The sequence below is a fragment of the Papio anubis genome, chromosome 16 (genome assembly GCF_008728515.1).
Source record: "Papio anubis isolate 15944 chromosome 16, Panubis1.0, whole genome shotgun sequence".
NCBI classification, from domain to species: domain Eukaryota; kingdom Metazoa; phylum Chordata; class Mammalia; order Primates; family Cercopithecidae; genus Papio; species Papio anubis.
The window spans coordinates 18,243,554-18,263,304 of record NC_044991.1 but is presented as its reverse complement, the minus strand read 5'-3'; the positions used below and the strand labels follow the sequence as shown (position 1 = coordinate 18,263,304).

At 48.4% G+C, this 19,751-nt stretch overlaps 1 protein-coding gene across 5 annotated transcripts in view; it reads right to left on the bottom strand.

Moving 5' to 3' along the window:
* The window catches only part of SYN3 (synapsin III), a 543,931-nt gene that overhangs the window by 5,216 nt on the left and 518,964 nt on the right, over positions 1-19,751 (bottom strand). For all 5 annotated transcript variants that reach the window (XM_017944545.2, XM_009217148.2, XM_009217143.4 and 2 more), the window contains 4 exons: positions 19,130-19,204; positions 14,882-14,984; positions 10,166-10,300; positions 9,211-9,298 (listed from right to left, as the gene is read on the bottom strand). In XM_017944545.2, coding sequence (XP_017800034.1) covers positions 9,211-9,298; positions 10,166-10,300; positions 14,882-14,984; positions 19,130-19,204 — 401 coding nt within the window. The remainder of the gene's footprint in view (positions 1-9,210; positions 9,299-10,165; positions 10,301-14,881; positions 14,985-19,129; positions 19,205-19,751) is intronic.

The window sequence follows — 19,751 nt, the reverse complement described above, 5'->3', positions numbered from 1 at the left end:
CAGAACTGTGAAAAAATGTCTGTTGTTTAAGGCCCCACAGTCTATGGCATTTTGTTATTAAGGTGGCCTGAGAAAACTAATATAGGCGGGGTCTGCGATTCTGCATTTCTAATGGGTTCCCAGCTTATCCTACTTTGAGTAATGAGACACTAAATAATCATTAAAGTGGTGAGATTATGAAGGATTTTAATTTCCTTTTTTTTTCTTCTCACGGGTATTTTCCACACTGAAGATGTGTTTCTTTGGAAACAATGACAAGAATTAACTCTTACTTTTTGGGTTGCTCTCTCAACTTTTCCAAGAACTTTTAAAAGCAACATATCACTCGATCTAGAGAGGTCAGTAGGGAAGATACCACTCTTCTCACCACATAGAGGTGGAGACTGAGTCTTATTAAGGTTTCCCAATTGGAAGAGGAGCCACAGAAAGCTCAAAGAGAATCTTGGTTTCTCTCTGTCACCGCACAGGGCACACAGGCTTTCACAAGCAAGCCAAGGGGCTTCTAAGCTTGGGGATGTTGTAGCCACTCAGAAATGACTTTGAGTAGAATTCCAAGGCCCCCAACAATCGAGGTGCACTCTCCTCACCCTCAAATTCTGGGTGTCAGGGCTGTTGATGGTGAATTGCACTTTGCCAAAGCCAACTGTCTGCCCACTGATCTCTTCTCCCTGCGACACGCCGCTGCTGGGAGAGTGGGGTTGGGCTGGGGTGATTCTTGCCACGTTTTTTTGAGAACACTATGGGCACGTTAGGAGACTGAAAACTAAAAGGTGCTGGAACCCACCTCTGTGACTCTGTAACAATGGGGCCTCTACTGAGCATCTATTATGTCACCAGCTTTAGGACTGGGCAGTCTCACAACAGCTCTGTGGGTGAGGCATTATTCTTCATCCCCTACCCCCAGCCATGGGAGTGCTGTCCCTGGAACTCTAGAGACAGCCACGTGTATAATTATACATTTTCTAGTAGGCACATTTTAAAAAGTAAAAAGAAATAGGTGAACATAATTTTAATAGTGTGTGTGTATGCATATATAGGTATGTATGTATAGATATAATTTTTTATAGAAGAGATGGGGTCTCTGTCACCCAGGCTGGAGTGCAGTGGCATGGTCACACTGCTGCAGTGAACCCCTGGGCCACCCTCCTGCCTCAGTCTCTAGAGTAGCTGGGACTACAGGCCCAACACCACTTTTTCATTATTATTATTATTATTATTATTATTTTTTTTTTTTTTAGAAATAGGGTGTCGCTATGTTGCCCAGGCTGGTCTTGAACTTCTGGTCTCAAGCAATTCTCCCACCTTGGCCTCCCAAAGTACTGGGATTACAGGTGTGAACCACTGTGCTTTGCCCCATTTTTACAGAGAAACTGAGACCCGGATATATTGTGACTTGCTTGAGATGTCATTACAAATAAGGGGACAAGTCAAGATTCAAACTTAGATCTCTTTGACTCAAACGCCCTGTCTTGTTTCTTTTTCCTTTATGAAAACTATACCACGCAGGCTCCCCTGAGTCCTCATAACATCTTTTTTGCTAATTAAGAAAAGGCGGCTTCCTTCAGCGGAAGCAGCTCTGAGCCCGATGCCAGTGGGGCAAGGACTAGATTTCAGCCAGCCTCCCCTATCAGATGCCATGTCAGCTGAGCACATTTTCAGAGGACATGCCACCTGTGTAACCTCCATGACCTGTGGAGTCTGGTGGCCCTGACTCCACATTGGCACCAGGAGCCTCAGGTCCTGACTTAAGCCTTGCCATTAACTCGCTGTGTGACCGAGGGTAAGTTACTCCCCTTCTCTGGGCTTCCGGGCCCTTGTTTGTAAAATAAGGCCATTGGACTGTACATCAAACATCCCTCCTGATCTGAACATTTTTGTGAGGTTGCGGAACACTAAATTGGATTAAATTGTGGTACCAGTTTAGCATCTGATTGTATTACATGGCTTTGATTCATTACCTCTTTCATGATTGTATATCCCAGTAGATGGGCGGTCACATTTATTTCAAACACCTCTAGGGCCAACCAGGTACGTAACTAAATAAAGCAGGCAAATATATGAAAAGTAATGTGGCTTTCAAAAATTTGCCCACTTGAGACAAAAACATTCCAGAGAACTATTTCTCTAAAGAGGTGCAAGCATACAAAACATAGCAATTACCCCTCACTGTCACTATAGAAATAAGGAGTAGGGCTGGAGGCAAACACAGGAGCCCCTAGGAGCCCTTGCTCTGATCAAGGGAGCCGCTATTAGTAACGCCAGTAACGCTGTTAGTAACCGCTGTTAGTAACACCTGTGTTGCTGTATAGAAACGCAGGCCCATTGTTTCTAGAGCTTCTGTGCTATCAAGAGATGCTGGAAATCTAGATGTTTAAGTAACACCTCCTGATTTTTTTTTTTTTTTTTTTTTTTTTTTGAGACGGAGTCTCGCACTATTACCCGGGCTGGAGTGCAGTGGTGCGATCTCGGCTCACTGCAACCTCTGCCTCCCAGGTTTAAGAGATTCTCCTGCCTCAGCCTCCCGAGTAGCTGGGATTATAGGTGCCTGCCACCATGCCCAGCTAATTTTTTGTATTTTTAGTAGAGACAGGGTTTCACCTTGTTGGTCAGACTAGTCTTGAACTCCTGACCTTGTGATTCGCCCCCCCACTTCAGCCTCCCAAAGTGCTGGGATTACAGGTGTGAGTCACTGCGCCCAGCTCATCTCCTGATTTTTTTTTTTTTAATTTATTTATTATTATTATACTTTAAGTTGTAGGGTACATGTGCATAACGTGCAGGTTTGTTACATATGTATACTTGTGCCATGTTGCTGTGCTGCACCCATCAACTCGTCATTTACATCAGGTATAACTCCCAATGCAATCCCTCCCCCCTCCCCCCTCCCCATGATAGGCCCCGGTGTGTGATGTTCCCCCTCCCGAGTCCAAGTGATCCCATTGTTCAGTTCCCACCTACGAGTGAGAACATGTGGTATTTGGTTTTCTGTTCTTGTGACAGTTTGCTAAGAATGATGGTTTCCAGCTGCATCCATGTCCCTACAAAGGACACAAACTCATCCTTTTTTATGGCTGCATAGTATTCCATGGTGTATATGTGCCATATTTTCTTAATCCAGTCTGTCACTGATGGACATTTGGGTTGATTCCAAGTCTTTGCTATTGTGAATAGTGCTGCAATAAACATACGTGTGCATGTGTCTTTATAGCAGCATAATTTATAATCCTTTGGGTATATACCCAGTAATGGGATGGCTGGGTCACATGGTACATCTAGTTCTAGATCCTTGAGGAATCGCCATACTGTTTTCCATAATGGTTGAACTGATTTTTAAATGTTGGTTACTTTTGGGTTTTCTAAACCCACCGCAGTTCAAATAAAATGTTTGTTTTCTACTTTTATCTTCAGTTTTCCCTGACTTGCCCCCCCTTCCCAGGCTGATATCTTAGAAAATCTGGATACCCGTTCATTAATTCAGTAACTCTTTGTTGAGTCCCTATCATACACCTGGGATTTATCAAGAGACACCGTAGTTACTGGATTCAGTGACCAGAGTGGTAACCATTACCATTGCCCTAGTTATTTCTTTCAGCTTCTTGGCAAAGCAAACAATTTAATATTTTTTATATGAGCACATACATACACAAAATATTGACTTATATATAGAAAGTATTTGCCTAAGCACAGAAATGAAGCTTATTAAAAGAAAATTTCACTTTTACTGAGTTGAAATGAACAGCAAGTTCAAAATAATAATGTGATTTGTTAATTGGGGAACTCAATGAAAGCGTTGTTTTTAATTAGCCTTATTTTTTTAAATCTGAGCGTTAATTCACTGGGCATTTTCTTTAATTACCTTAATTGGTTTTAAATTGATTGTTTTTCAACTCACTAAAAGTGTGTTTAGCCTCATTTCCCTTAAAATAATATCTCTTTATCAAGCATGTTTTACTCTGGGCCAGAGAGGAAATCAGAATACAGTAGCTCTCTGTTTTAAAATGGCTCTGTTCAAATGTGCTTTTAAAAAGTAGGTCCCAGGGCAGAGGGGAAAGGAGGGTGTGGGGCAGAGGCACAGCCAGAAGCCTGGTAGAGAGAGGAATATGTAGTTTTGGAACACTTATTACTACAGAATTATTGCTGGGTAAGGAGGCGCTGCGTTAGTTAAAAGGATTGTTAATAATAACCAAGAAAAGCAATATGGATAAGACACACATTATTAATAGTAAGCATTATGTCATAGTTATTAATAGTAAATTATTAGTAGTAAGAACTAACACCTTCTAAGCACTATCTCTGTCTGATACTTTGCTAATTGCTTCACCTGCATTTACATGGAAGCTGTTATTTCCTCCTTTACACTGAGGAAACTGAGGCCCTGAGAAGTAATGTGACTTGCCTAACGCTGCAAGGACAGTGAGATATGGAACTGGATTCAAACACACTAGATCTATCTGCCCGAAGGAGAATACTAATGCATATTTATACAGGCATACCTTGTTTTATTGTGGTCCATTTTATTTCAATTTGCAGATGCTGTGTTTTTTCTAAATTGGAGGGTTGTGGCGACCTTGCATTGAGCAAGTCTGTCAATGCCATCCTTCCAACAGCATGTACTCGCCTGGTGTCTCTGCATCACATTTGGCAATTGTCACATTTCAAACTTTTACATTATTATTATATCTGTTATGGTGATCTGTAATCAGTGATCTTTGATACTACGATTGTATTCGTAATTGTTTTGGGGTGCCATGAACCACACCCATATAAGACAGTGAACTGGTTGGGCGTGGTGGCTCGCGCCTGTAATCCCAGCTGTTTGGGAGGCCAAGGCAGGTGGATCATGAGGTCAGGAGATCGAGACCATCCTAGCCAAGATGGTGAAACCCCGTCTCTACTAAAAATACAAAAAAATTAGCTGGGTGTGGTGGTGCACACCTGTAGTCCCAGCTACCTGGGAGGCTAAGGCAGGAGAATCTCTTGAGCCCAGGAGGCAGAGGTTGCAGTGAGCCGAGATTGCACAATTGTACTCCAGCCTGGGCAAAAGAGCGAGACTCCATCTCAAAAAAAAGAAAGAAAAAAAAAAAAAAAAAAAGACAGTGAACTTACTTGATAAATGTGTGTGTTCTGGCTGCCCCATTTACCAGCCGTTTCTTGTCTCTCTTCCTGTCCTTGGGCCTCCCTTTCCCCTAGACACAACAATATTGAATTTTGACCAATGAATAACCCAAAAATGGCCTCTAAATATTCAAGTGAAAGGGAAAGTCACTCATCTCTTACTTTGAAATAAAAAACTAGAAATGATTAAGCTTAGTGAAGAGGGCATGTTGAAAGCCAAGACAAGCTGAAAACTAGGCCTCTTGCACCAAAAAGTTAGCTAAGTTGTGAATGTGAAGGAAACATTCCTGAAGGAAATTAAAAGTGCCACTGCAGTGAACACATAAATGATAAGAAATCAGAACAGACTCATTGCTGGTATGGAAAAATTTGAGTGGTCTGGAAAGAAGATCAAACCAGACACAACATTGCCTTCAGCCAAAGCCTAATTCAGAGCAAGGCCCTAACAACTTTCAGTCCTATGAAGGCTGAGAGAGGCGAGAAAGCTAAAGAAGAAAAGTTGGAAGCTAGCAGAGGTTGGTTGGCCAGGTCTAAGGAAAGAAGCTGTCTCCATAACAAAAGCTGCAAGGTGAAGCTGCGAGAGCCGATGAAGAAGCTGTAGCAAGTTATCAAGAAGATCTAGCTTAGATCATTGATGAAGGTGGCTGTGCTAAACAGATTTTCAGTGCAGATGGAACAGCCTTCTATTGGAAGAAGATACTATTTAGGGCTTTCATAGCTAAAGAGGAGAAGTCAATGTCTGGCTTCAAAGCTGCAAAGGATAGGCTGACTCTCTTGTTGGGGCTAGTGCAGCCAGTGACTTAAAGTGGAAGCCAGTGCTCATTAACCGTTCTGGAAATCCTAGGGCCCTTAAGAAGGATGCTAAATCTACTCTGCCTGTGCTCTGTAGATGGAAAAACAAAGCCTGGATAACAGCAGAGTATTTACAATACGGTTTACTGAATATTTTAAGCCTACTGTTGAGACCTACTGTGCAGAAAAAAGATCCTTTTCAAAATATTACTGCTCATTGATAATGCATCTGTCCACACAACAGTTCTGATGGAGAAGTACAAGATAATTTTGTTTTCATGTATTTTAATACAACATCCATTCTGCAATTCATGGATCAAGGAGTAATTTAGAATTTGAGGTCTTATTACTTAAAAAATACATTTCGACTGGACGCAGTGGCTCATACTTGTATGCCTGTAATCCCAGCACTTTGGGAGGCCAAGGTGGGTGGATCAGGAGGTCAGGAGTTCAAGACCAGCCTGGCCAACACGGTGAAACTCCATCTCTACCAAAAATACAAAAATTAGCTGGGCAAGGTGGCGCGTGCCTGTAATCCCAGCTACTTGAGAGGCTGAGGCAGGAGAACTGTTCGAACCAGGACCTGGGAGGTGGAGCTTGCAGTGAGCTGAGATTGCAACACTGAACTCCAGCTTGGGCTACAGAGTGAGACTCTGTCTCAAAAAACAAAACAAAACAAAACAAAAACAAAATTTCATAAAGCTATAATGGCCATAGACAGTGATTCCTCTGATGGATCTTGACAAAGGAAATTGAAAACCTTCTGGAAAGGATTTACCTTTCTAGATGCCATTAATAATATTTGGGATTCTTGGGGGAGATCAAAATAGCAACATCAACAGGAGTTTGGAAGTTGATTCCCGTCCTTATGGATAACTTTGAGGGGTTCAAGACTTCAGTGGAGGAAGTAAGTGAAGATGTGGTGGACATAGCAAGATAACTAAAATGAGAAGTGAAGCCTGAAGACGTGACCGAATCACTGCAGCCTCATGATAAAACTTGAATGGATGAGGAGCTGCTTCTTATGGATAAGCAAATAAAGTGATTTCTTGAGATGTAATCTATTCCTGGTAAAGATGCTATGACGATTGTTGAAAAGACAACAAAGGATTTAGAATATGACATAAACTTAGTTGATAAAGCAGCAGCAGGTTTTGAGAGGACTGACTCCAAGTTTGAAAGAAGTTCTATTATGGGTAAAATGCTATCAAACAGCATCACGTACTGAAGAGAAATCTTGTGTGAAAGGGCAAGTCAATTCATGCAGCTAACTTCACTGTTGCCTTATTTTACAAAATTGCCTCAGTCACCCCTTGCTTCAACAACCTGTACCCTGATCAGTAAGCAGCCATCAGTATTGAGGCAAGACTCCATCAGAAAAACGTTACTATTCACCTAGGGCTCAGACGATTGTTAGTAATAAAGTGTTTTATAATTAAGCTATGTACTTTGTTTTTTTTCAGAGATAATGCTATTGTACACTTAAGAGACTACAGTATAGTGTAAACATAGCTTTTATATGCACTAAAAAATTTGTGTGACTCACTTTATTGTGATACTTACTTTATACTGGGGTGGTCTTGAACTGAACCTGCAATATCTCTGAGGTATGTCTGTACACAGTTGTGTACAATTATACAATTTCTCTTTTCTTAAAAATATCTTCTGCTTTTCCAGAAAGAGAAACACAGATGAAAAAAATGAATGGGGCATTTTATCTAAGACCTGTGGAAGAGAAAGCCATTCGGTGGCCAAGGTTGACTTTTTTTCAGGAAGTAATGAATCTGTTGCTTTCAATCATAGTGACTGGGAAGGTCACAACATGACAGTAATACTTTCTTTCTGATATATATATATCTTCCTTTCTGATATATATTTCTTTCTTTCTGATATATATATATATATATATATATATATTTTTTTTTTTTTTTTGAGATGGAGTCTCCCTGTATCACCCAGGCTGAAGTGCAGTGGTGCAATCTCGGCTCACTGCAACCTCCGCTTCCTGGGTTCAAGCGATTCTCCTGCCTCAGCCTCCTGAGTAGCTGGGATTACAGGTGCACACCACCACACCCGGCTATTTTTTTTAATTTTTTTAATTTTTAGTAGAGAAGGGGTTTCACCATATTGGCCAGGCTGGTCTCGAACTCCTAACCTCGTGATTCACCCACCTCGGCCTCCCAAAGTGCTGTGATATAGGCATGAGCCACCGCGCCCAGCCTCTGATATGTTTTTAAGAAGATCCTTAAAAGACTGCAGCGAAACTGCCTGCTTTGGTTTCTTGGTGCACAGGTGCTCTGAAGCTCCTGCTGGTGCCTGAGTGAGTGTGTTCAGGAGGTTTTGATTGCAAGAGAGGATATGGGGCGGATTTGTCTCCAGACCCGCATGCAAGAATACCAGAGCAGCTGACATTCTTTGAGAAAGTTAGCTATTGCCATGATTGCCATGATTGCTTTTCATCTTTTCATCAATAGTTTGTCCATTCTCTAATAAGTGGTGGAAGGCAGTAATGCTGCAATATATTCGAGGAAGAATTTCAATGGCCAAGGTTTTATAGATGATGTTCCATTTTTCTTTCTTTCTCTAGCTGGTTGACTCACAAATCTATCATCAGGCACCACACATTGCTATGAATAAACGCTTTCTAGAAGGTCTGAAAGGCCAGACTTGTAAATCTACTACTTTCTACCTCCTTGGGCAAAGCCTCAACATTTACCTCGCTGTAAAAAGGCTCACGCCTGTAATCCCAGCACTTTGGGAGGCCAAGGTGGGTGGATCACCTGAGGTCAGGAATTTGAGACCAGTCTGGCCAACATGGTGAAGCCCGATCTCTACTAATAATACAAAAATTAGCCAGGCGTGGTGGTGTGCACCTGTAATCCCAACTACTTAGGAGGCTGAGGCAGGAGAATCACTTGAACCTGGGAGGTGGAGGTTGCGGTGAGCCGAGATCACGCCACTGCACTCCAGCCTGGGCAACAGGGCAAGACTCTGTCTCAAAAGGAAAAAAAAAAAAGGAAATACTGACGTTTATTTTCCCAGCGATGGCTGGGAAAATAGGTGGGACATTCCCCGGCACAGTGCTTGGTGCATATTAGGTTCTTAATAAATTAACCGTCTATTTCCCTTCTCCTTTCTAGACTTTTTAAAGAGGTTGACCAACCCCATAGTCTGATTCATTCTGTGGATAAAGTATTCAGATGCATTTTCCCGGAGCCCCTTGTGGGAATCACGTGTGGATCCTCAGTGCATTTCAGCACCCTCACTGCATGCTTTCTCACAGTGGCGCGTCCGGGGTCGTACCTTGCGGAGGTGGGCGTGGCTGGGGCTGTCCTAGCTGAGGCCCCAGCTGGGCTTGCCCTGGGGATTTCGCTGATTTAATCTGTGGCGCCTAGAGCAGAAGAGAAAAGAAGCCTGTTGGTATCACCACAGCCCTTTACTTCCTGGGTGAGAGGGCAACATTTATGAAGATCTTTTTATCATTGAGAAGAGACTCGTACACATAAAGTGTACAGTTCTGGAGTGTACCGTGTAGTGAAGTTCTCTATGTGTACACATCGGTGTAACCGCTGTCCAGATCAAAACACAGGCCATTTCCCACGATGAAGCCTGCCTCATACCCCTTCCCAGACAGCAGTCCCCCAGTATAGTAACTATGATTCTGATGTCTGTTATCATAGATTACTTTCCATGGGGAAATCTGGGGTGGGAGGTGGAAGTTTGGGGACTTGCTTTTACATAAAGCTGAGGAGCTGGCAAATTCTTTGGACAGCAGTCTGGTCATCCATGGTGGGAACTGTGGAGGGGAGGAGCGACGTGAGAGCTCATCGAGGTTGGGGGAAATGGGAGACACAATAGCGTCCATTGACCGGTTCCCTGGGAGCACACAGAGGGCTTGTGTGTCCATATGCTGTTGCACACGCACGCACACACATCCTGCTCAGGCCCAGCACCGAGGGCACAGAAGGGACAGCAGTCAATCATCTCTCCCCACAGTGCCCAAAGGCCAATTGAGACAAGATTGTTCTCCCCAGGATGGTGAAGAAGGGAGGGAGCCCCCGAAAGCCTCCTAAATTCACCCACTGGGGCAGGCTGTGGACGCTCTCCCTGATGTCTGGCCTTCACCCACACCCCCATTCCTTCTCCCCAAGGTGGTTTCTTCCTGGGGGTATCTCCTTTGGATCCAGGGGCTCCCCATTTCCAGACAGCCTGGCATTTCTCATGGCTATAAAGTCTCCTTTGATCATGAGGGTCTTACCCAGGGTCTCAGGGGCGAGGGCGCTGTGCCTCCTGGCATCAGGAGCTGGCTCATTTTGGAGACAACAAGGTCGGCCATCAGCTGTTTGTCCTCTTCCACATGCTCTCCAATCAGCGGCATTGAGCTGTCCATTACCTGTGGGGAGGACGGGAGAGCTGAGGGACCCCCATGCCAGGAGAGACTGGCCGTTGGGCATCACACCCCAGAAGTGGGGACTCAGGGCTCAGGACAGAAGTGACCACCAGATGGCGATGTCCTCCATGCAAACCACCTCCAGCTGGGCCTGGCCGGCGGAGACACCAGCTCGCTTCGGTTCAGTCTCAACCACTCCCTGGATGTAGTTCAATTCGGCCCATGTTTGCTGGATGACAGCAATGCGACAAGGGCCAGGGAGCCTCTGCCGACCTTTTCTGTGCTTTTCTTTGGGGAGCCACTCTCCGTCCCCTCCTTTCTCACCCTGGCCCCCTCCCAGGGTCGGGGCTGGCCACCTCTCTTTTGGCCCTAGCTCAAGGCTTTCCGCAAAGTAGAAACAGTAAAGGTGGGGGGCTTGATCATGACAAAAATATGACATAGAGTTGACCCAGGGTTCAGAGGAAAGAGGAAAGGTCTGTTTTCTGGGGCCCTGGCAAAACACAGGTGGGAGGGAAACGCGTTCCACAGGGAGCTGGGCTGTTCTCAAAGTGCTTCTATGGGGAGGAGCCTGAGGGATCCTAGTTTCCCCTTCTGCTCTTTTTACAAATAGAGCAACTGAGGCCCAGAGATGGGAGGGGACTTGCCCAAGGTCACACAGGCCAATGCTCCACGTGATTCTCTGGGCATGGGAAGCTATGGGAGGTCTGGAAGGGGTGTCTGTCAGGCCTTGTCACCCTCTCTGCTCCACTGCAGGAGTCGGCGGCCTGCATTCACCCACACCACTCCATCAGACTCACCGTCTTGTCTCCCTTGTTCCCACGGTCTGGACTCATTAGATTTTCTCTCTCCTCCAGGTTCTTTTTTTTGAGACAGAGTCTCGCTCTGTCGCCCAGGCTGGAGTGCAGTGGTGGGATCTCAGCTCACTGCAAGCTCCGCCTCCCAGGTTCATGCCATTCTCCTGCCTCAGCCTCCCGAGTAGCTGGGACTACAGGCGCCCGCCACCTCACCCGGCTAGGTTTTTTTTTTTTGTATTTTTTAGTAGAGACGGGGTTTCACCATGTTAGCCAGGATGGTCTCGATCTCCTGACCTCGTGATCCACCCGTCTCGGCCTCCCAAAGTGCTGGGATTACAGGCTTGAGCCACCGTGCCCGGCCTCCTCCAGGTTCTTAAGTATTCCCTCTACCCACTCCTTACCTGGCCAACTCCATTTCATCCAACAGGGAACCGCTAACTAGGTCTTCCTCGAGGAAGCCCTCTCTGATGGTGCAAGCTCTGACGAGCCACCTCGCATCTGTATCCTGCCGTCCTCACCTGGTTTCACACTGGACAGCTTGTCCACAGCACTGTCACCCCCTGCTCACTATGTCTCCATCACCAGACTGGGAGCCCCCAAGGTTAGGGAGGGACCCTGTGTCCTGCTAAACAGGTGTGCCCTCCACAGACACCTGTTTAGTGGAGGAATAAGAGGCCCTTGCGATAAAGCCCGGCTCATAAGGATAAGGATAATGAGAAGCGCCGTAATTTATTGGGCACTTCGTATGTGCTATGCACTATTGTAAGCATCGGGTGTGGAGGATCTCTCATAAACCTCAGAATAGCTTTTGAGGCAGGTACTATTATCCTCATTGTAATGATGAGGAAGCAGAGGGTCAAAGAAGTGGCAAGGTCAAGGACACAGCACTGGCAACCCATGGTCCTCCCACTGCATCAGGCTAATTCCCAGCAAGCATTGGAACAGCACAACAGGGTAGGAACTGGGAAGAGGGAACATGGGTTCCAGGCTTGGCTTCTGCGGTGGACTTGCTCTGTGATCTTGGTCAAAGTTTCTTTTCCTCTATGGGTGTTTTTTGTTTTTATCAACAGTGAACTGAGGGATCTGGGCAGCTGCTAAGACCCTTCCAGCTGGGACTTGTAGGGATCTGTGAGTTTAGCACCCACTTTGATTAGGAAACTGAAAAGCTAGCTTAAGAATGTGAATACTGCTTCCAGCAGGGTCCTGAGCTCTGTGCAAGTTGTACCTGGAACTGAGGTCTCCTGGATCCCAGTGCTCCGGGCAGGGACAGTCACTCAGTCACCACTGGCTGAGCTCTGACGGTGGAGTCTGCCCCGAAGGTACACAGGCGTCCTGCACCCTGCCTGTCCTCTCTCCCCCTGCCCCTGCCCACCCCATTTTATTCTGGTCTCTGTTTCCTACATTCCCTGCAGTGGAAAACAGCCACCACAAGGAACCTGAGGTTCATTTTGGAATCCCCACGGTAGACACAGCCAAAGGAAGTGGCCGCTCTGGTCTCCCCAGGGAAACATTTTCCAGTGGGCAATGTCATTCCCCGGACAAGGTCACAGAGGACAAGTTCAAGGGTCTTTTTCCCCGAGTATTTGACTGTGAGCCTCTTCACAACACATTTCACACACATTTTCAGTTCTCACCGTAGAGGTGGCTGAAGAAACCAGTGTTTTGGGACCTCTTCTGCCTTTTTTTTCCCCTTACTCGGGGAAAACACCTTTTATATTTTTGGTAACAAGTTTCCCATCTCCCCTGACCCCACTCCAAACTCAAAAGCAAAGGAAACAACTCTGGAATGTTTCTGCGAGGAAAAAAAAATCTGAAAAGCTATCTTTCATTTTCCCTCTGGAACATTCCTGGGAGACATTGTCTTCTTGTGTTTTTGAAGTCCAAGCCCACTACTTTTACTTTTTTTTTTTTTTTTTCTATGTGAAAGGCCTTTCATCCCCAACCCTCTGAATGGCTGAAGGCAGGAAGCCTGGGCCCACGAGCACGGATTCTTTTTTTTTTTTTTCCCCCTAAGAGTGAAAGCTGAGACCCGGAGAGGCAGGGGCTCACGGGGGACAGAGAGACTGCTGGTGCAAGGGAGGAGCTGGCCTTTGGGGGTCAGGGGAGTCCAGGGGCTCTAGGAGACAGGGCCCCTGTTCTCGTGTTTGCGGTTGCACTGTGTCCACCTGGCTTGGGGGCTGGCTCCCGGAGCAGCGGCTCAGTGAATAAATAAATGAGTGCTTGTGTGCCAAATCTGGGTTCATGTCTGGTGGTCCCCGTGAGGGGATGCGGAGACAGGAGGACCTGGTGGGGTCTGAGGAGCTGCTGTGCTGGGGGTTCTTGCCCCACCTCTGGGCTGAAGCTCCCAGGAAGGTGGAGGATGAGCTCCTCCAGGGAGCAACTGTACAGGTCAAGGCATCTGTTCCCAGCCTCTTCCACGGCTCCTCCAAGTAGGGGCTACTTGGGGAATTTCAGGTTTGGTGGCAGCCAGAGGGAAGGTGTTTGCGGGCCTTGAGAGGAGAGCTGTTCTCAGAGTGGGACTGGGTCTGCCAATACAGACACAGCTCTTCCTGCTGGAGCTTCCTGGCCTCTTTGGGGAGGAGAGAGGGGCCATGTTCATCCTGGACTCCCTCCTCCTACCTCCAAGTCCTGGGCGTGAACACCCTCCTGGCATGACTGGGCTCCCACCCACTGAGTCACCTGGTCCTGCTCGGCCGTGGGCTCCTGGGGAGTGAGGCAGACATGAGGGATGGGAGGGCCGGCTGGCTCCTGTGGTCACCCCAGCCATGTGCTTCCCATTAGCCGCCCACACCCCGGGGAGGGGACAGCCGCAGGGCTGTCCCTCACGTGTCCTGGCCTTGTGTCAGCACCGCCTGTGGAAAGAGGGGGCTGAACGTGGCACTGGAGCTGTGAGTGTGGAGATGGGAAGTTATGGAGGACTCTGAGGCCAGAGGGGCCTTTTCAGGGGAAAGCAGTGGAGAGCCACGGGGCATGGGGTGGGGGGCAGGGAAGAGGAGTTGGGGAGGGGACGGGAGGGCTGTGGGACCATGAGAGACACCGGGAAGACATGGAGGAGAGGTGGGGGGTGGTGGGATATGGTAAGCATGGAGAGGAAGTGGCGGGGCTGGGAGGGCTGTAGGATGGGGAGAGGCACGGGCTGCTGGAGGGTCTTGAGAGAGATTCTGGAACCCACAGCCCTCTGTGAACCCCCTCTTACCATTCTGCTTCCCTCCATCTTCCCCTCTATTCATGCCCCTGTACCATTCCATTCCCCTTCCAAATCCTCAATGCTCTGCCACTGTTTCTCACCCTCTCCCCTGCCAGCCTGCACACCCATGTCTATCAAGTCCATGGCTGTATCCCCAGAGCCACACCCATGCTTAGCCCATGGGAGCCCCCTAAGGCCATGTTTGTTGAATGAACAAATGAGGGACTGTCTGCATGGTAACCAAGGAAGGGTGCCCAGTTTACATGCTTGGACACTGAGGAAATGGCAGGGGCCCTATGGGACAGTAGCTTGCTGACCCTTGGCCAGATGCCCTTTCCCTTTCCTTAGGCCTATGGGTCAGGGAGGTTGTTAAACCTCGTGCCCTGAGGTCTCTCGACTGAGTTCCGAGTCCCCAGGCATGAAGCCTTTCGATGCCTCTGAGGGTGGGAAGGAGCCTCCAGAAGCAGCTCACTGAGGCCTGGGCTGCGTGTGCCCTGGAGCCAGGACACAGCTGATGGTGCCAAAGATCATGCAGGGATTCCCTCCCCCTGGCACGCCTGCCAGGCTGGACCGGCCAGGAGGACTGCCTGCTTCATCCCTCACCTCGATGATGTAATCTCTGCCATCCTTGCTGTGGACGGCCTTGACGGCACAGATGTCCAGGCCACCAAACATTTCCGAGCAGCTGTCCACCCACAGCCTGTACCTGCAGGGACAGATGGACAGACAGTGAAGTGGCCTGGGAAAGTGGGGAAGAGGGTGGAGGAGAGAAGTGGATTTACATGGAAAAACAGACAGGGAGAGACAGTGATACACACATCCAGACAGAGATGGAGAGGGACAGAGAAGCAGCAAGAGAGACAGAAAGATGGAGAGTGTCAGAGTCCAAGACGCAGAGACAGGCAGGCAGAGAGGCAGGGACACAAATGACAGTGGGACAGAGACCCAGAGAAAGGACAGGAGAGAGCCAGGAAGGAGGGGAGAGAGGCAGGGTGGGGGAGAGAAGGAACCAGAGTTGGGACACGTCTCCCCCAACCCCAGGACTTGCTGGCTCTGCAGTAATGGGGAGCCTACCCTGCCCCCATCCGGAGTCATCCTGGACACCCAGCTACCCCTGTGTCCCTTTTCCCTTGGGAAAGCTGCTCCAAGGGCTCCAGAAATCCCTCCAGGCCGCCCTTCCAGTCCCAGCCCTGGCCGGACAAGAGGCTCTGGAGGACAAAGGGTGCATTTTTCCCGGGCCCAGGGCGGGTGGGCTGGGGAGACTGGCAGGCTGCTTCTGCCTCGCCCAGGGGGCCTGGCCCTCTAGACCCACTGCTTTTGTTCCCTTTCCAGCCACTTGATGTCTGCAAGGCCAGTTTGCTTTGCTGGGGACAGATCTCAGCGCTGGACTTTGACCCTGCAACAAGGAGGTGGTTGTATGTGAAGAAACCGTCCCGGCTTGCACTTAGTTTCCCCTGTGGGCTGGATTTGGGAGTCACAGGGGACTCTGTGTCAATGTTCTTGCTTCTCACTCTCCAGGGTCATGCAGGGCATGCCTACTCTCACATCACTTTGCGTGTCTGAGCCATAAGTGCTGGGATGAGGAGGGACTGAGACTGGAATGCTCTTAGAATGGATTCTCATCTCATCCACCAAAGCCTACTGAGGCCCAGAGAGGGAGGCTGGCTGGTCCAGCTCACACAGTAAGGCAGTAAGAACACCAGGATCACCTCGATCTCCTTGACTCTCAGTCCAGTTTTCTCATTCAGCTGTAGCATGGAGCATGTGATATCATCAAAGTAAAAGGAAGGATGGAAACTCACACCCATGGACCTCCTGCTACGTTCCAGACATTCTGGGCCTGGGGGCTGACTCCTCATCCCCTCGGATCCCAGCACAACTCTATGAGGAAGATTTTAACCCGTCTTACTAATGGAGGAAAAGGCTCAGAGAGATGATTAAGTGACTGTGCAGCTTCCAAACCTAGATCCTGTCTGATTCCAGATTCCAAGCGAGCCACTCTTCCTCTCATTCTGAAGGTGCCCCAGAACATCCATTCTCACTCAGCATGGGAGACCAGGGACCTACCTTCTTGCTGTTAATTCCTTAATACTTTTGGCGAAGCCTCTCCCTCTTATCATAAAATGGGAAAGCCTAGATCTGATTCTGGTTGTACCTCAGAATCACCAGGAGAGTTAAATGCACAAACAGCCAGACTTGGGGATCCGCCCTATGTTAGGGTAATTTCTGTAATTTTTGAAAGCTTTCCATGCGATTCTGCTATGTGGCCACGTTTGGGGACAACCTTGGGTCCTTGGAGCTTGAAGAGTCCTCTGGAATCTCTGATCAGGGTCCTCGTTTTCGGCCCCAGTGGCTGACTTGTGGGCGCCACACACTTAGGGTGAGCTGTGCCCTGAGACACACTCATAAATCAGGTATCTTCTCAATGGAACGTGGAAATTTGAGCCGAGGTCCAGAGGCAGCTGTTTCCAGAGGCTGTTTTGAAAGGATGAACCTTGGGGTCCCCTGCTGGCTGCACCCCATAGGACATAGGCATCCCAGGGTCTAGGAAGGGGCTACAGGCGTACAGCAGCATGAGAGTGCTTGGAGAATGGGGGGCCCTGCTCTCCTCCTGCCAGGTGGGACTAGCACCAACCGAGTGACATCACTGGTTTTGCCCAGGAGTCAGGCCACCTGGCAAGCAGGCAAGCCAGGTGGAGGGCGGGGTCAGGCCCTGTGTATGAGTCCCTGTATGGATTTTGTTCCTGTGGGGATAGGACTGGGGAATCTCTCCAGCCCAGACCCTGGAGTACCGCCTGTGACTGGAAAAGGGAAAGTGGATTCCAGGCCTGGGCAGGCCCACTCCCATGGTAGGTTCCTCCAGGGATGGCCCATGCAACCTGGGACTTGGCAGAGCCAGGGATAGGTGGCGTGCTAGGGACATCTGTGAGTGGCTCAGGAGGCACTGGGGAAGGCTGGGCTCACGTTTGGGAAGGGCCATAGAGAAGACGGCCACGACTGTCCCGTGAACACCTGTTGGGGGAAGGAGGTGACTGCCTCAGCCACATGATTCAGTTGTGCCAGGTCACGAGCGCAGCCTCCAGGAGACTTATGAGCACAGGTGGGTTCCCAGGTTGAAGGTGGCAGCTGCCCCCTGGGATTGATGGGAAGGGCAGGTGCGCCTCCCTGCCAGGGGCTGGTTCTGGATTAGGTGCTTCACAGCCCTCTCTCATTCAGTCCTCACACCTGCACTCTGACTTGGGTATTACTGCTTTCATTTTGCAGTTGAAGAAGCTCAGAAATGTTCCTGAACATGCCCAAGGTCACACTCAGTCTCTATTGCTGTAGGGGGTGGTCCCGCTTCAGTCTCCAGGGGTGCAGACCTGACATAGGCCTCCAATCACAGCGTTGCAGTGTCTTGGGCCATAGTGATTGGTTCAGGGATGGTCACGTGACCTAAGCCAGGCCAATCAGTACATATGGCTCAATTTCAGGCTTTGGTTGAAATGATTGGGAAAGAGAAATTTTCTTTCTTTTGAACGCACTGTGAGGATGAAAGCCTGGAGCCACTGTATGCCACCATAAAATGAAAGAGCCTCCTGGATGAAGCCAACACAGAAAGAAGCTGAACTAGGGTGGGCAGAGGAGCCTCAAGGCCTTACCTGACACTGTATATCTGGAGTCGTCAGTGACATGGGCCAGTAAATCCCCCTTTTTGTGCAAATCAATTTGATTTGTGTGGTAGCCCTTGCAACTGATACAGAGTTCTTAGAGGGAAGGATTGGATTTTTTCATCCTTTAGTGCTCAGCAGAACATGGCCTGCAGTAGGTACTCAGTAAGTGTTTATTGAACAGAGCTTTTGAGCTCACAGCCCACGCTCTGTCCACTGCTATTGTGTGGCTGCTGGCAGAGGTCACAGGGCATGCAGGCAAGAAGGTATGTATGTGGCAGGCCCTGAGACCAGCTGACTCGGCCCTTCGGCCCTTCTTTTTTTTTTTTTTTTTTGAGACAGAGTTTTACTCTTCTTGCCCAGGCTGGAGTTCAATGGCATGATCATGATCTCAGCTTACTGCAACCTCTGCCTCCCGGGTTCCAGTGATTCTCCTGCCTCAGCCTCCCAAGTAGCTGGGATTACAGGCATGTGCCACCACGCTCAGCTAATTTTGTATTTTTAGTAGAGATGAGGTTTCACCATGTTGGCCAGGCTGGTCTTGAACTCCTGACCTCAGGTGATCTGCCTGCCTCGCCCTCCCAAAATGCTGGGATTACAGGTGTGAGCCACCGCGCCTGGCCGGCCTTTCCTTAAGCGGGGCTGGCACAAAGTGTCTAAAGGGAGAAGGACCGAAAAAAACCTTCAGCCAGAAAGCATCCCTAAAATATGCACGATTCAGGGGACATCAACCTTTCCCTGTTCATACTGAGATGGAAAGAAGTTTGAGAGAGAAGTGGACTCTCCAATATGCCTGGTCTCCTAATAGCGCTTCCTTGCAGCTGTCAGCGAACAGGAGGGCTTGGCCAGGGCTTCCTGACCTCTTCCTACAGCAGCTGGACAGGGCTGGAAAGACCCTGGACTTGCAGTCATAACAGCAGGGTTCTACTCTCAGCTGTGTCATTAATTAGCTCTGTGGTCCTAGACAAATCACTTCCCCTCTCTGAGCTTTCTTCTCCCCTCTGTAAAATGGGGTTATTTTAATGCCTGCCCTGTAGGCTGTTGTGGGCAGTGAAGATGATCATACCTAGAAAAGTGCTCTGTGGATGGTGAGGCACTGGATGGAAGGCAGAGTGGCCTTCTTTTCAGGGCTGTTTGTTGCATTCCCCCTTCAGCTCCTATCATGGCCAGCACCTCTCCCTACACCTCCTTTGTCTCTTACCTCTCTGTCATGGCCACCTGCTCCAGCATGGCAGAGCCTGTGTTGGCCTTCCAGTTCCCAGAGATGGAGGTTCTCCTGTACCAGAACAAATAACACATTGAGGGAATTAGGGATGCTCGTCACTGATCTGCTTTCCTTCTTTGCTTTGGCTGTCAGGAGGCTCTGACTCAAATGACTGGCTAACGTAATGGCATGTATTTTTAGGTACATACTTTATCTTCAACTATATTTTCCTCTGTTTATTTCCCTTCATGCTGTTTGCCTTTTTTATTTGTTGGATCTTAGGTATTGTTCTAAGTCATCTTTGAAATTGAAAGATTGAATTAAAAAATGCCTATATCATCTGATGAAATCCCCCAAACTTTGGCGTGTTTTTGAGGAGAATGAGGGCAGTGTGTGTAGCCCCTGATGATTCTGGAATCTTTTGAGGGCCCCAAAATGTTAGAAAAGTGATCTTTAGAGAGAAGTGACTACTTTTTTCTGGTAAAGATTAGGAAGGCCTTCTGGTCTCTGACTGTGTTGCCATCCTTCTCTGTTTCCTTGCCTCTTCTGCTCCAGTAACAACCGACCTCTCCTCCGGTGCTCCGCTGCCCATGGCTCTTTCCCAGTGTCACAGCCTCTG